This window comes from Corticium candelabrum, chromosome 20, assembly GCF_963422355.1.
Source record: "Corticium candelabrum chromosome 20, ooCorCand1.1, whole genome shotgun sequence".
In the NCBI taxonomy this organism is placed as follows: Eukaryota; Metazoa; Porifera; class Homoscleromorpha; order Homosclerophorida; family Plakinidae; genus Corticium; species Corticium candelabrum.
Window position 1 is genome coordinate 4148492 of NC_085104.1, and position 16644 is coordinate 4165135.

Consider the following 16644-nt stretch of genomic DNA (forward strand, 5'->3'; position numbering starts at 1 on the left):
CACTATATGTTTAACTCAACTTTAATTAGCTAACGCGCGCCACACCCTTAGAATTGTTTACCCACACGTGCCTGACTCTTTCTGCTAAACCCTAAAGGTATGTGCTGCATTAAACTCGCAACTCTAACGAGACAACAAAAATGTACGCTCGCGTAGAATCGACCCTTCAATGAATTTCAGTTCTAGCCGACGGCCATTGATTACGTAAGCTTCCACTTGTCTAGCCTACTCACACAGTGTGGCCCTTCACATAGTGGATCCAAGTCTAAGCGAAACTTGAGGGAGGAGCTGTCTACCCCTTCAATTATGATATCCAATGTACGTATTACTAGTGAGACATTACAGAAAAAACACCAAAAAAGACGCAACTGTTGTTGCACATTGCTGTGTTGTTTTGTTTGTTGTTTACGTGTGTGGTTCTAACGTCCACAACAACCCTAACAGCCAGGAAGATTTTAAAGAGGGCGTTCCGTCTGTTTCCGGAATGATTACATACGCTCAATATGTATTTATTAAATTAAATAAGGACTGAAAAAATTCTTGCTAGCATACATTACTCTATCCTAAAATGGACTCTACTCTATCTTTACTCTATATAAACCTGCCAAAGTCAAACTTGGACGGTTTCGGCAGTTACTGGAGCCCCCTGACCCGTCTACCCGTTGTGTGAACCGCTCCAAATCCACCACTCTACGTCTGCGCAACTACGCATGGCCAGTCCATCCGCATATGCAGGAATTGCGTCTGGGTCCAGTGCCAGACATTGCGGAATAGTGACTGACTGTCAGATCGGTAACAAAGTTAGCTGTTCTAGCTAGTGTTAGTACGTATCTAAAGCCTACGTCGTGTATGACAGAAAAAGCGTGTTTTGAAGTGAAACGGTTGTCAACTACGACCCGTTGAAGGCTAGAGACGTCTAGGTGCTACGCAGTTGCTCCTGTACCAACCTAGCTGCGGGTGCTTTTCAATTACACTAAACTCAATGCAGTCCGTTTCCACACGCGCATGTGTCATTTGTGTGGTCACACCCAAACTTGGGGGTAGTAGCTTGCATATTTGATGAGTAGGTAACTGAATTGTATGCATCCTTCTAAGTGTGTAAGGTTTATCACGTTATCAGAAATGGCGTCGCCAAAAAGGGTGCTGACTGAGTTCAGTGGCGTACGTAGTTCGGTCTAGTGCCGTGCAGCAGCTATTTTTTGTTTATCAGATAGTCTAGCAGAGCCTAAAATGGTTTTTGTTTGAGACTACGTTGAGAATCCTACACAGCATGTATAGCAAGGCAGTAAGCGTGGCATAGGAGTAATCGTAATGACATCGCGTAATTGGACAGTTCCCAAGAAGCACGACCGCTGCGCTCCTCTACGGGTGTACAAGAACCATCGTCTCTACACTAGTTTGTAACTTTTCAATAGAAAATGTACCAACAGTACTCTAGTCTGACTGTTGATTGTAAGTAAAAGAGCTATCAACTCCAAGTCCCTCCCATTGATATTCAATAGGAGATATCATCAACAATAGGCGTCAGTACCAGAATAAGGTGCAGCCATATCTAGTCGCCCAGGATGTACGGAGCTTCACGCCCTTTTCTGCTGCCTTGACTGGTTGCATCAACATTTAGACAATGGAACTAGACTATTCCGTTCTTGCATTCTTGCATGCCTCTAGTATCCAACATGTTTGATGAAAAGTCTAAACAGTCCAATCGCATACTACAGATCCTTTTGCCAATCCCTACGATGACACCAGCATAAACTAAATCTTAGCGAGAGTCACACGACCCGTTGTCTGTCTATTCACCCGAAATGTAACACATGCGACAACAATTGCGTGGGTACAGCTTCAAGGTCTCTAGGGCTTCTAGGAACTAGCAAGTTCCGGTGCGGACGGATCTATTGAAACGTTCCAGCGAACAGCGAGTCAACCATCAAAGTTTGTACACAAGATATTGTGTGTTTCTGCGCTGCAAAGTCAGTTAGTGTAAAAATGTATAACAGACCCTGCACAAATAGACAGCACACCGTTTTTCAGCCTATAGGCAGACGTGAGGAGAGTCTCACCTTTCCCGGTTCTGCTGGAGTAGCAATAGACCTCCAATTGATAGTAGCGCCACGAAAATGCGACGCATCTGCTAGTTGGAAAACAGCGACGACCAAGAAAATACAGCACCAATCGCTCGCCATCTGAAATATAACAATAAACTTTAAAAAAGATGAACAATTTCGCAGTGTAGGAGAACCAGGTACAAGAAACTCACGCTTGACAAGATGCTCTGTGGTGTAGTAAAAAATAGGGACACCAGATGCGCTCTGATCGACCGTCTGACGCAGAGTGCTGGGCGGTTACCTTGAAGTTACATGACGCTTTATGAGTTTATGTCATTGACGAATCACTCGCTGTTTATGTTATTGACTATTCGGTTACCGTTACTTCTAATAGCATTATCAACCTTGTTTCCGCAGCCAAAACCCAACAAGCTCCAGCCACTCGTTCTGCCTCGTTTAGCGAGATGCCAACAACACAACACGACACTTGAGCTCAGGATTCACCGAGTTTCTCAAAATATAATTCGAAAACCTTTTACCACTTGCTTGTGTACCGTAAAATCGAGTTTGCTAATCACAAACCTGTGCCGCACCCTGATAGTCCAGGCATTATATGGTTTGACCTTAAACAAATTGCAATACAAACTCTCTCAACTGTTTCCTACATAGAAAAGTGTGCTCTATAACATACTAAAAGTCTTAGTGAATTCTTTGAGGGGAAGTGAGCGTATCATCTCTGGTAGTGTTCAAATCACGTGACCTCCAAAACTCTCTCTATGTCTAACTTACAGTTCTTCTGAAACACAGATATCGCATTGTATACTGTAGAAACACTATAGTGAAGAACAAATACCTCACTGGAGACTTGTTCAAGGCTTCTCAATCGGCGATTAGACTAGAACGTGATCGAAAACTCCGTCGTTTCCGGATTATCGTGGTGTTCTCATGTAGAAACCACTCTGGAAAGGTTACGATTACCTCTCTAAAACAGTCTATCCTTTTGACTTCTCCGTTACTCACTCCTTCAGACCATGATCGACATCACGAGTAGAAGCCAGCGTCGACGTTCCCGTATATCCGGGAATTTTAGATTTGTCAACGTGGCAATGGACGCGTTAGAGGTGTCTGAAGATTGTATCATCTGCAAACAACCTTTAGAAGAGACATCACCAACTGCTACTCTGGGAGAAAAGGGAAGTGCAAGTATCAACAAGGCAAGTGATTCCAGGAATGACACTATCCACTCTCTAGCTGGGCAACAAGTACACCAAGAATGCCGTCGAAAATACTGCAACCCTCAACAAATAGCCAGAATTGCTAAACTAGGCAAGCAAAAATATGGTACAGCTGTAGACACTGCAAGGCATCAACTTAGGTCAGCAGAAAAGCAGTTTAACTTCAGCACGGATTGTTTCTTCTGTGGCACACCAGCGAAGTTGGGTAGAAAGAGAAGAAGTTCTAATGTTTTCCCTGTGCAAACAGTCGAATTGAGGAACACAATTCTAGCAATGTGTCATGAAAGAGGTGATACCTGGGCAGATGCTGTACAAGCAAGCCTTTTGCATATTCATGATCTTCATGCTGCAGATGCAGTGTACCACGGAGGGTGTAGTGTAAATTTTCGTACGAAGAAACAGATACCAGCAATTTATCAGCAAGAAATGAGCAGCTCGAAAAGGGCAAAATTAGGTCGCCCAAAAGATAAAGAAAGGACAGATGCATTTCTGGAGGTTGCTAGTTTTCTTGAAGAAAATGATGACGAACAGATCACGATCCATGATCTAATTGGCCGTATGGAAGATAATCTGGTGCATACAGCTACACACACATGCAGCAGAAACTCCAGGAATATTTTGGAGATACCATCATTGAAACTGAGATCAACGGTAAGCCCAACGTCGTTACCTTTAGAAACAAGGCCAGAGCGGTGCTCCATGACTTCTACAATCAACAGAAAGCTGATCTTGACACAGAAATAATGAAGATAGTAGAAACTGCTGCTAAACTGATTAGGGACGACATCAAGGCAGTGGAAACATCTCACAAAGTCTATCCAACTTGTGATGAGTTAGGTTCTGATGAATGCATCAACTTCCTACCAGAAACCTTGAGAGTATTGCTTGAAGGACTGATTGTGGGAAAAGGAGTTCAGGAAAAAATTGCCTCCATTGGACAAGCAATAATGCAGGCAGCTCGACCACGAGTGTTACTGGCACCACTACAGGTTGGTCTAGGTGTGCAGCTATATCATCATTTTGCATCGCGATTCCTCATTGACTCGCTGCACCGTCATGGTTTTTGCTGCTCCTACCAGGAAGTACACCAATTTGAAAGAAACGCTGTGCTAACCCATCGGACAGACATACCTAACTTCACATTTCAGTTCATTCAGTATGTTGCAGACAATGTAGACCACAACATCCAAACATTCGATGGTAATGATACCTTTCATGGTATGGGAATGATAGCGGCCATAAACCCTGCAACAAAGGAAAGCAAACGAATCTGTAGGGCAAAAGTCTCATGGAAGGACATAGCGATGGTTGGACAAGTTCCGATTTTGTATCGCAAAGAAGAAAGCATTGGCATGACTGCACTGATGTTCCACAAGCTGAAAGAAATAAAAGCCCCGGATCCAACAGCACATCTTGATATTCTTTGGAAGACTTTCATCATGACTGGATCGCCAACGCCAATGTGGTCTGGGATGATGAAACTTGTGCATCAAGGCAATCACCCTGGGAGATCGTCTATGATGTTTCTACCAATGATTGACATGAATCCCAGTGATGTCACATGTGTCTACTCAACACTGAAATATGTATGTAAGCATGCACGTCGCCACAATGTTACACCTGTTATCACGTTTGATCAACCACTATTTTGGAAGTCTCTAATGATTATTGTAACCGAGTCAGTGGGAAGTGAATTGAAAGATATTGTCCTTCGTCTGGGAGGTTTTCATACAGAAATGAGTTACCTTGGGTGTATTGGCCATCTCATGGCTGCATCTGGATTACAAGAATTGCTGCACTTGATTTACGCACCCAATGCAGTAATACACATGCTTACTGGCAAGGCAATTTCTCGAGCAGTACGGGCACATCTTATTGTTGATGCAGTCCTCAGTGCCTTGGTGCTGGCCAAAACGTTTAATGTGCCTTTACCCAGAAGTTCAGATGACCCAGAAACTGGGAATGTGGAAACAGAAGAGATTTTAGAAGCTACAACTTCATCACACGAGAAGTCTGCTAGACATCCAGACCTGGATGAAGCTGCTGTTCTCTATGAGAAGGTGATGCAGGGTTTAATGTCTGCAGATCAAGTTTGCCAGTCTGGTGTCCTAACCAGAATCGGTGATGCTGTTCAAAGAGAAACCGAATCCATGAAGTCATCTAGGACTGCTACACTTTGGTTGCAGTACATAGATATGGTTGATATACTTCGCAAGTATATCCGAGCAGAGCGTACTGGCAACTGGGAATTGCATCTCCAAACTGTTTCAGAAATGCTCCCTTACTTGGCCGCATGTGGGCACAACCACTACACAAAGTCTGCATGGATATATCTGCAGCGAATGTCTAATCTCCGCAATGATCATCCAGATGTGTATCAACATTTTTTAGAAGGTCTTCATGTGGTGAGACGAAGTAATCGTTATTGGGCTGGCTTGTCCTCGGATCTCATCATCGAGCAGGTGCTCATGAGAAGCCTGAAGACCAGCGGGGGTCTCACAAGAGGACGAGGGATGACCGAGCAGCAACGCTTGACATGGTTGTTGTCTAAGCCAGCTTGTGCTGACGTGAACTGTGCCATGCAAGAGCTGACTGGGGTTAGCTACAACACAGGAGAGCAAAACAAAGATATAACCAAGGCTAGACAAGCTCCTGACTGGAAAGATACCCACAAAATTCTCAAGTATCTTCGAGATATGAACCCCTTCACTTCCGATACCAGTCTAAGAAGCATCTCCATAGGAGTACATGCACACAGCACCGTCAATGTTGACAAAGCAAAAGATGTTCGAAATGCAGTTCTGATTAGCATGGAGGGGAAGACTGCTGCAGAATATAATTTCAAGAGGAAAGACCAGGTCATCACTCTAGACACGAAGAATGCAGTCAAGGTTGATGGCATTAAAGTGCAGATTGACCCACAACTTCTTTTCCAGAGACTCACGATAATTGCTGCAAAGGCAACTGAAAATTTTGAAGATGTCTTCAGGTATGAGCTATGCAGTTATCCACCAGCCCTCTTTGACTCATCACTACTTCTTCGGGAGCCACAGAAGCCAGTGCTGGCAAATGCCATCTGGAATCTATTGGCACCAGACATTTCTGAGATATCTGGAGAAGTCCAGCATGTGCTGGATGGCGGTGCGCTCATTCACCGCATCCCATGGACGCGAGGGGCAACATACCAAGAGATATGCTCAGTGTACACAAGGTATGTCTCAAAAAAGTATGGAGAAGCAGTTGTCGTGTTTGATGGTTACAGTGGCAAATCCACGAAAGACACAATGCATGAAAGGCGAACAAAGGGCATGCTGGAGTAACTGTAGCATTTACCAGCAATATGCAGCTTACAATGTCGAAGGCTAAGTTTTTGGCCAACAAGACCAACAAGCAGCAGTTCATCAAAATGCTCGGAGATCAACTAGAGATGAAAAACTGCAAAGTGCATCATGCTCCAGGGGATGCTGATTTGCTAATTGTACAAAAATCAGTGGAGTCTGCTATAATGTCGACCACTATCCTGGTTGGTGATGACACAGACCTTCTTATCCTGTTGTGCTATCACTCAAGCTTGCACTCTCACAGAGTGTTTTTCCGACCAGAGCCAAAGAAGAGCACAAAGAAACCGCGCGTGTGGAACATCCAGGTTGTCAAGGAACAGCTAGGCCGTGAAATATGCACTCACATGCTCTTTCTGCATGCCATCCTTGGATGTGATACAACCTCCCACCTGTATGACATTGGAAAAGGAACTTCCCTTAAGAAGTTCAAATCAAGTACACACTTTCGAGAGCAAGCTAAGGTGTTCGATGCACAGTCAGCTTTTCCTGAAGATGTTGTTGTTGCAGGGGAGCAAGCATTGGTTTGTTTATACAATGGAAAACCTGCAGAAAGACTTGATTCGCTGCGTTATACGCATTTCTGCGCGAAGGTGGCTAATAAAACATCTCATATTCAACCACAGACTCTGCCACCTACTTCAGCTGCAGCAAAGTACCACAGTCTCCGTGTATACTTTCAGATACAACAATGGAAAGGTTCTGGTGTTGTACTTACGCCAGTAGAATGGGGGTGGAGAGAGAGTGAAGAAGGACTTAAGCCAGTCCAGACTGACTTGCCTCCAGCTCCTGATGAGCTCCTACGTATGATAAGGTGTAATTGTCAGACTGATTGCAGTACATTAAGGTGTACATGCAAGAAGCACAATGTGAAATGCTCCCCTGCCTGTGGCAACTGCAGAGGATCTGACTGTATAAACTCAGACTGGCTGACATATGAAGAAGGTGTTGATGTTGATGATCATAATGGTGATGATGAAGAAGAAGACAATAACAATGATTGAATACATAATAATTATTGACTATAGTAACTATTACATCTCATAAATCTTTTATCTACTTATTATACTATAGCCTTTACAATTAAGTAGTTGAAAAAACACGGAAAGTTTAAACTAATTTACAATCCTACTAAAACATTGGTATATATACAATAAAAGATGGTGTAGAATCGGCAACGAGTATGTTAGCAGATGACCACTTTTTTGACACTTTCCCCTGCAGATATTCCTTAAGACTTTTAGTATGTTATAGAGGACACTTTTCTGTATACAAAACACTTGAAAAAGTTTGTATTGCAATTAGTTTCAGGTTGACTCAAAATTTGTCACAAAATGCCTGGACTATGACGCAACCCTTATTACTCGGTTAGGTTAGATACTTGAATTTCCTTCGTTAAATTAATAATTATTTGGTAAACAACGCAACATGCCAGATTTCCACAACAGAACGACCTCAATCCTGAGACCCGAGGAGCGCTAAGTACACATCTTATAACTTTAATTAGACACAAAACACACGCGTAAGCTATGCATTTGAGAGCAGCAAAGACGAGCAACGCATGAAGGAAAGGCAGGCAACACATTAATTAATCAAAAGAACAGTCGTCTGCTGCTGCTGCTGCTAACCAAATAAACGTATTTTACAGTGCTTTAATTAGGTTAATCATTACCAATATTTTGCACTGCTCAACCATCTGAATTTCACGTGAAAATGAAGCAAGTACAATTCACTAGTAGGGCTCATTGTTTAGACCAGACGACACGACCGACACCTCTCAAGCGTATATGGAGCATCGACAGCATGAGCGCCTCACAATCAAAGGTTTTAGCGACAACGACTGCATCCGCTGCAACTTTAACATCACCAGAGGAGGATTAACAACAGCTGTGATAAAAAACCTCAAGGGCATGATGACCACATCCATGCAGTCATTTACAGCTTGCAGGCTTAGAGAGCGTTCCACAAACGGACGTTTGAAACGTAGGAACTACACGACACCAAACGGCTCTACTGCGCCGTAAACAGATCATGCTCTGTTTCAGTGCTTAATAAACATCTCCAAACACTCCACTTTCAGCTAGTCTTAGGTCCAGTCTGCATGTACGTGTATGATCACGAAGCATATTTATGCATTCCCAGAAGGCTACAATATACTCCGCATACACATTGTTCTAGCTTTTAGCATGTCTATACAGTACACGTACGGTATGCTACGAACCTTGATTGTAAATGCAGTTTGCTTTCCTACAAGCAGAATTTCACAAAAAAAGGAAACAAGACTGACCTCCACGTACTCCTGGCGAGCGCTTTAAGAGCGGCTGTGCAAGAGACTACACGTGAACCCGCCCTACAGTGAGATTGTAAATGGAGGCCACTCTACGTGCTAAATCATGGACGACTGGAGAAATTTATTTTAACCGTTTCTTCGCTTATAGGTAGCTACTATCTAGGTGTTAACGCAATTCCTACCGTCAAAAGGAAGGGTATGAGGGTTGGTGGATATATTAATTTTCGATGAGAGAAACCATTCTGCTAGGAACAGAATCACATTATTGACACACTTGCTACACCACAGCCAGAGACCTACTACAATGACTAGAAGAAAATGGCTCCAAATCCTTCCATTTCACTCTGTTCTTTCACAAAAAATTTGAATACTGATAAATGATGGTAACAGCCAAAAGAATTCCAGTACCAGAGCCAATAGCACCTATACAAATCAAACCATACCATAGCTTGTAGTCTTCATTCACAAAAATATACTGCAGCTACTGATTTACCCAAAAAAGTCAGCAAGGACGGAAAGTGCACCAAAGCAGAGTCCACCAAAGGCAGAAACAGTTGGAATGTACCTGCACCATACTAAAATGACAAATTACCATACAATTATTGACACCTTAACAAACCTATTCAGCTCCTTAATCATGCTTGTTTCTCTGTGGTACCTCATAGCCATTTGCTGCTCCTTCAGTTGCTTAGCCACCTACAGCGACCACATCACAAATACACATGTACCACACTTCCAGCAACTGTTCGTGTATGTCTTTCACTAAACATCCAGACACATCAATCCAAGCCTTCGAGAAGAAAGCACAGGATTCAAGCATAAACATTCTGCAGATAACCACATAAATAAGATCTTCTATTACACGAGACACAGTCCGAGGAGGAGACATGTAGTAGCACAACTCCTACAGGATAAGATCTGGCAGGTCCGCCCCCTCCAACCTCCTAAAAATAAAAGACTTGATCAACTGAATACTATTTGACTAAAACAAACGGTAACACCTGCTAACCTCCTTACAGGCTGACAAGAACAAATCCACTTAACTTAGCTGACAACCATTGAGAGATGACATACAAGTTAGACTCTAGAGCACTCTAAAAGACAAACAGTTTCGATCACTTTTCCTGGTGACAAAAACGTTAAATCACTAGAGGAAGAATAGGAATGTTTGATGTGTAGAAAAGCTTAATGGGGTAAGTGCTGGTTTGACCACGATAACGAGAAGACTTGATGGGAAGGTCAACCCTAAATTCCTAACTATTCAATAGAGAAAAACAATGCATGATATCCAATCCAATTATTTAATATACAACTGGGATAACTTACCTGAAAGTAGACGACAACTGAGAAGAGACAAGCACTGTTGTAAAAATACTCATCAGATTGGGCAGATTTTGTCGATAAAACGCTTCTAGTAGAGCACGAGCTTTGTCACCACGAGTAGCCAGCAAATTAAAGAGAGCAATAACAGTTCCTTCAAACTCAGTCCCTGCAAAATAATCAATTTGGTAAAGTCCTAAGTCACCATAAAAGGATTGGTAACGCTTATAACATCCTGTGTTAATATTAGCAGTGCTGAAATCCTTCCATGCTATTGGCTCAGGCGTCGTTCATGCACGAAGAGAGAGCTGCTGTCGCTGATCGGCATTCTCCAGGACGCCTATTCATTCGCAGACTCATCAATTTGTCAACACGCGTAAAACATTTCCATTATCGCGTGCGACTCAATAAAGAAACGTTAGCCGATCTGCACTGGTGGGACATATTTATGACTGACTGCAATGATTCGTTTATGCTGCAGCTTCTGGGTCGGGCACGGCCAATGGTTTCTGTTCGCTCCGACGCATCGGGCAGGTGAGGATGCGGCCCAAGTTGCTTGAACAATTGGCTACAGTGGGAGTGGAGCGACCTGTGGCGCTCACGGTCTATCACAGAAAAAGAATTTCTTCCTTTGCTCCTGGCCGCGACAGTATGGGGCAAGGAATTGTGAGGGCAGCGGGTCTTGTTTGAATGCGACAACTAAACAGTAAGTGGTTTCTGAGCTAGAAAGACGCCCCAGCCGCGTTCCGCTGATTATGCATCTTCTGCGAGCTTTGCACTTTCTAGCTGCATACTTTTCCTTTACGTGGAAATCCGTTCAAAATTCGAGAAATGCTAATACTATCGCAAATGCTGAATCTCGAAACCGTGCTGAAAGAGCGCTTTCTTTGTGTTCACAGCTCAAAAGCACTCCCTCCCCGGTTTCGCCAGAGGTGCCCGGCTTAGTCATGTCACCGGAAATTGAATGAAAATATTGCGCGTAGAGAACTCTTCTCGTCACTTCTTTTCATCGGGTCTAGCGCCGTCTATCAATCTGGGCAACCGAGCTACTTGAACTATTTTTCTGCAACCAAGTGGCTATTGTTCCTCTTCCCGCGTCTGAGCGCGCGCTTTGCCTCCTTGTGTCTTACTTAGCAGATCGGAAAATACGTCACAATTGTCAGCGGTTCGCCATCTCCATATTCAGTCGGGCTGCGGCGACCCATTTACTGCTCAGCTTAGCAAGCTATCATACAACCTTTGCGGCATTCAACGACTTGAAGGATCTGCTGACGACAGCCTCGGTTGCCCATTACGGCAGTTAAACTCAACGTTCTCAACGACCGTGGTCTAAGTGGTGTTCTCTACGAGATATTACCATGCTCTGGGCCGCGTGTTGCACTGAATTTTTCGGCTTTTTGCGAGCGGAAGAATTCACGGCAGAGTCGTTAGCGAGCTTTGACGAGGGGGTTCGCATCACCCTTCGGGACGTCATCGTCGACTGTCACCTCTCCTACGATGATTCGTCTTTGGCTGAAGCAATCTAAAACCGATGCGTTTCGCTACGGCGCTGTTATAACATTGGGTTGCACTAGACAAAACATTTTCCCAGTATCTGCTTTGCTCTCCTCCCTCGTGCAACGAGGAAAAAGTCGGGGTCTACTGTTTACATTTTCAGACGGATCTCCTCTTTCTCGCCAAAAGCTAGTGTCCAAGGTTCAGCGGGCTTGCTTTAGAAGGCATGAGATGTGAAGGTTTTATCAGTCACAGCTTTCGCATAGGCGCAGCCACAAAAAAGCAAAGGCCAAAAAAATTGCTGACTCGACGCTCAAAACCTTGGGCCGTTGGAAAAGTAACGCATTTCAGATATATATTTGCTTGCCTGGCACAGACCTGGGCGGCGTTTCTCGCCAACTGGTGTCGTAGTAAAGCAGGCAGTTTATGATAGCGTTTAGCTATTACAGCGTAATAGTATGGCACGCCGATTGTTGCAAAATTCACGCTCAATATAGATGCGAAAGAACAACTTTAGGTGTGGTTGAATCGCATATAGATTCACAGCATGTTTGCATATATCAAAAACCGAATTGCATAAATCCAAAACAGAATCACATAAATCCAAAACAGAATCGCATAGATTCACAACAGAGACGCAACAGAATCGCTTAGATTCACAACAAAATCGTATGTATTCACAATAGAGTCGCAACAGAATCGCATATATTCACAACAGAATGGCAACAGAATCACATATATTCACAACCAAATCACATACTTTCACAAAAGAATCGCATATATTCACAACAAAATGGCATATATCACAACAGAATGGCAACAGAATCGCATATATTCACAACAAAATCGCATACATTTACATCCAAATCACATATATTCACAACCAAATTGCATATATTCACAACAGAATCGCATATATTCACAACAAAATCGCATATATTCACAACAGAATCGCATATATTCACAACCAAATTGCATATATTTACAACCAAATCGCATATACTCACAACAGAATTGCATATATTCACAACCAAATTGCATATATTCACAACAGAATCGCATATATTCACAACAGAATCGCATATATCACAACAGAATGGCAACAGAATAGCATAAATTCACAACCAAATCGCATATATTTACAACCAAATCGCATATATATTCCCAACAAATTCGCATATATTCACAACAAATTTGCATATATTCACAACAGAATCGCATATATTCACAACAAATTCGCATATATTCACAACAGAATCGCATATATTCACAACAGAATCGCATATATTCACAACAGAATCGCATATATCACAACAGAATGGCAACAGAATAGCATAAATTCACAACCAAATCGCATATATTTACAACCAAATCGCATATATATTCCCAACAAATTCGCATATATTCACAACAAATTTGCATATATTCACAACAGAATCGCATATATTCACAACAAATTCGCATATATTCACAACAGAATCGCATATATTCACAACAGAATCGCATATATTCACAACAGAATCGCATATATCACAACAGAATGGCAACAGAATAGCATAAATTCACAACCAAATCGCATATATTTACAACCAAATCGCATATACTCACAACAGAATCGCATATATTCACAACAAAATCGCATATATTCCCAACAAATTCGCATATATTCACAACAAATTCGCATATATTCACAACAGAATCACATATATTCACAACAAATTCGCATATATTCACAACAGAATCGCATATATTCACAACAGAATCGCATATATCACAACAGAATGGCAACAGAATCGCATAAATTCACAACCAAATCGCATATATTTACAACCAAATCGTATATATTTACAACCAAATCGCATATATTCACAACAGAATTGCATAAATTCACAACAAAATCGCATATATTCACAACTAAATCGCATATATTCCCAACAAATTCGCATATATTCACAACAAATTCGCATATATTCACAACAGAATCGCATATATTCACAGCAAATTCGCATATATTTACAACAGAATCGCATAAATTTACAACAAAATTGCATAAATTTACAAGCATTGCAATGTAATGTAAAAAGTAATATCAATTAGACGTTAATTTCAAAGGGTGTATTTGCCACGTTATTAATTAACTCAATAATTAGTTAATTAAACTATTATCATTGTTCTTCACCACTGTACACGTGTCATTTTGACTGACTGCAAAGGCGTGATGAGAGTTGTCGTAAGAAAGGCTGGAGAGACAAAAAACGGCGTCGTAAGTTGCTATAATACTAAGCTTACAAAATGTTATGCATATAGATATAGTGAACGTCTATAGAGATTGCGTTTGGCCTGTTCAGGTAATACAGGTTCCGAGTTCGATCGAGCAGCTTTTAGAAGTCGCCAACATTCGTCTAGACATACATTCCACACGCATAACCAACGAGCTCGGAGGACGGATCGAAGATCTTGAAGTTATTCGGTAAGACGATGCCATTCATGAATTTTGCAACAGTCCACGTGCTCTGTAGTAATAGGGCGTGGCACACTGTGCATGACTCTGTAGTAACGTTATCGTGCTCTAATCGTGAACTTTGCAGTGATGGCGATGTACTCTACTTTGACGCTGAAAAGCTGCCCATCGGAATAGAATCTCAACTAGCATCATCTAGCGCTAAACGAGATGAGGCTTCTTTTTCCGGTAAAAGTCTTATCCAATAATTGTTTAGTCATTACGTACGCATAGCTAGTGTGCGTAACAACCCTAGCTTGATCGGTATAATATTATTGTTGTCCATAGCACCTCACTTCAAAAAGCTACAACTCTCTACTCAAAACCACACTGCCAGAAGGTAGTACACCACGCATGCTTTGTTCTGATAGTTTACCACAGGATTTCAACTTTCCACGTGCATCCGGTTCATATCTGTGTTTTAGGAACAGTCGCGTAGGTTGTTCTCGTTTCCTAGAAGACGCCGCATGCGGTTTGTCAGTGTTACCGTTGTCATAGTAATGACACCATGCAGCCCGGCGTAAATAATTAATTAAGACAGAAGAAGCAAAGAACGCATATGGATTAGTTAATTAGCAGAGTTAGATAATTGATTGACTGATTTGAATAAATGCATGGTTGACCGATTGAGATAATTGCGCACAAGATGATGCGTACCTTATACGCATGTTTCTATGTTGCTAAAAAAAGCCATCAGAAGTTGGACATAGAATTGCAACGCACTCGAACGCATGTGTTCGACACGCGACGCACTAAAGCGAAACTAATTGCAATGTTTTTGCTGAAGGAAATAGTTGCCTAGACACTACTGCCGAACGACTGTCTACAGCAAGATCAAGCTTAGAAAGGGTTACTTCTGACGTGGCCGCAGAACTCTCTAGAGTAATCCAACCCTACAAAATGAAAACTTCTTCAGTGTCTGCATTTTTTGACCCCAAGCAACCTGTTCGAAGCCGAAGTGGCGGATACAGCAGACGCACATCAACCTCAGCATACCGCGGAAAAGACAAAAAGTCCGACAAGAAGCCAGCAAGCTACGTGAAGAGAGTGGTTGTTGTGCGGGCATTCGAATCCGGAGAGGAAACGTTTACGAAGTCAAGCGAGTCCATCCTCATTGACGGACAGTTTACTTTTTCTAGCCCTGACAGCGAGGACAATATCAAAAATAGAGTTATCGATATTATGAAAAGTGCAGACAGCAACTTTGCAGAGCTAGAAACTTCCGATCTGAGGTTTGATGTCGCTATACTGCATGATACATGCACTCTGGATACATATTTGCTAGCTAACTACAATTGTGGTTGTTCTTTTAATTAAGGTTTATTCGCTGTGAAGGCAAGCGAATTAGTGTCCCAGCAGTTGCTTCCAATCATCAATGGGACGGGAAGAATGTTAAAAGACTCGCATATCAGGGAGCAGTTCATTTGCAACTGTGTCGTAAAAGACCTTCCCTTGAAGAGGTGACCGCGCGAGCTTGCGCAACACCACACACACACACACACACACACACACACACACACACACACACACACACACACACACACACACACACACACACACACACACACACACACACACACACACACACACACACACACACACACACACACACACACACACACACACACACACACACACACACACACACACACACACACACACACACACACACACACACACACACACACACACACACACACACACACACACACACACACACACACACACACACACACACACACACACACACACACACACACACACACACACACACACACACACACACACACACACACACACACACACACACACACACACACACACACACACACACACACACACACACACACACACACACACACACACACACACACACACACACACACACACACACACACACACACACACACACACACACACACACACACACACACACACACACACACACACACACACACACACACACACACACACACACACACACACACACACACACACACACACACACACACACACACACACACACACACACACACACACACACACACACACACACACACACACACACACACACACACACACACACACACACACACACACACACACACACACACACACACACACACACACACACACACACACACACACACACACACACACACACACACACACACACACACACACACACACACACACACACACACACACACACACACACACACACACACACACACACACACACACACACACACACACACACACACACACACACACACACACACACACACACACACACACACACACACACACACACACACACACACACACACACACACACACACACACACACACACACACACACACACACACACACACACACACACACACACACACACACACACACACACACACACACACACAC

General features: G+C 42.8%; 3 protein-coding genes, 1 long non-coding RNA gene and 1 pseudogene across 5 annotated transcripts; 3 read left to right on the plus strand and 2 right to left on the minus strand.

Annotated features, from left to right (window-relative positions):
• Window positions 1–1736: 1736 nt before the first annotated feature.
• LOC134195912 (uncharacterized) lies at window positions 1737–3112 on the minus strand. 2 transcript variants are annotated; one of them, XR_009972452.1, is made up of 7 exons: window positions 3066–3112; window positions 2899–3004; window positions 2737–2841; window positions 2450–2668; window positions 2258–2346; window positions 2061–2183; window positions 1737–2000 (listed from the first exon to the last, which is right to left on the minus strand). It is a non-coding gene; the product is annotated as an uncharacterized LOC134195912 (long non-coding RNA). The 2 variants fall into 2 exon arrangements; XR_009972451.1 differs by having other exon boundaries at window positions 2258–2668.
• Window positions 3113–3151: 39 nt separating this feature from the next.
• Window positions 3152–6600, plus strand: LOC134195418 (uncharacterized). The gene is made up of 2 exons (XM_062664442.1): window positions 3152–3931; window positions 4000–6600. The coding sequence occupies exons 1-2, from the start codon at window positions 3152–3154 to the stop codon at window positions 6598–6600; spliced, it is 3381 nt and encodes a 1126-aa protein (XP_062520426.1).
• On the plus strand, window positions 6454–7919 carry LOC134195909 (uncharacterized). The gene has a single exon (XM_062665003.1). The coding sequence runs from the start codon at window positions 6621–6623 to the stop codon at window positions 7620–7622; it is 1002 nt and encodes a 333-aa protein (XP_062520987.1). The 5' UTR covers window positions 6454–6620; the 3' UTR covers window positions 7623–7919.
• A 1297-nt stretch (window positions 7920–9216) lies between these two features.
• Window positions 9217–10302, minus strand: LOC134195763 (protein transport protein Sec61 subunit alpha-like; annotated as a pseudogene).
• A 3565-nt stretch (window positions 10303–13867) lies between these two features.
• On the plus strand, window positions 13868–15671 carry LOC134195957 (uncharacterized). The gene is made up of 3 exons (XM_062665043.1): window positions 13868–14192; window positions 14311–14411; window positions 15010–15671. The coding sequence occupies exons 1-3, from the start codon at window positions 14020–14022 to the stop codon at window positions 15537–15539; spliced, it is 804 nt and encodes a 267-aa protein (XP_062521027.1). The 5' UTR covers window positions 13868–14019; the 3' UTR covers window positions 15540–15671.
• Window positions 15672–16644: the final 973 nt, after the last annotated feature.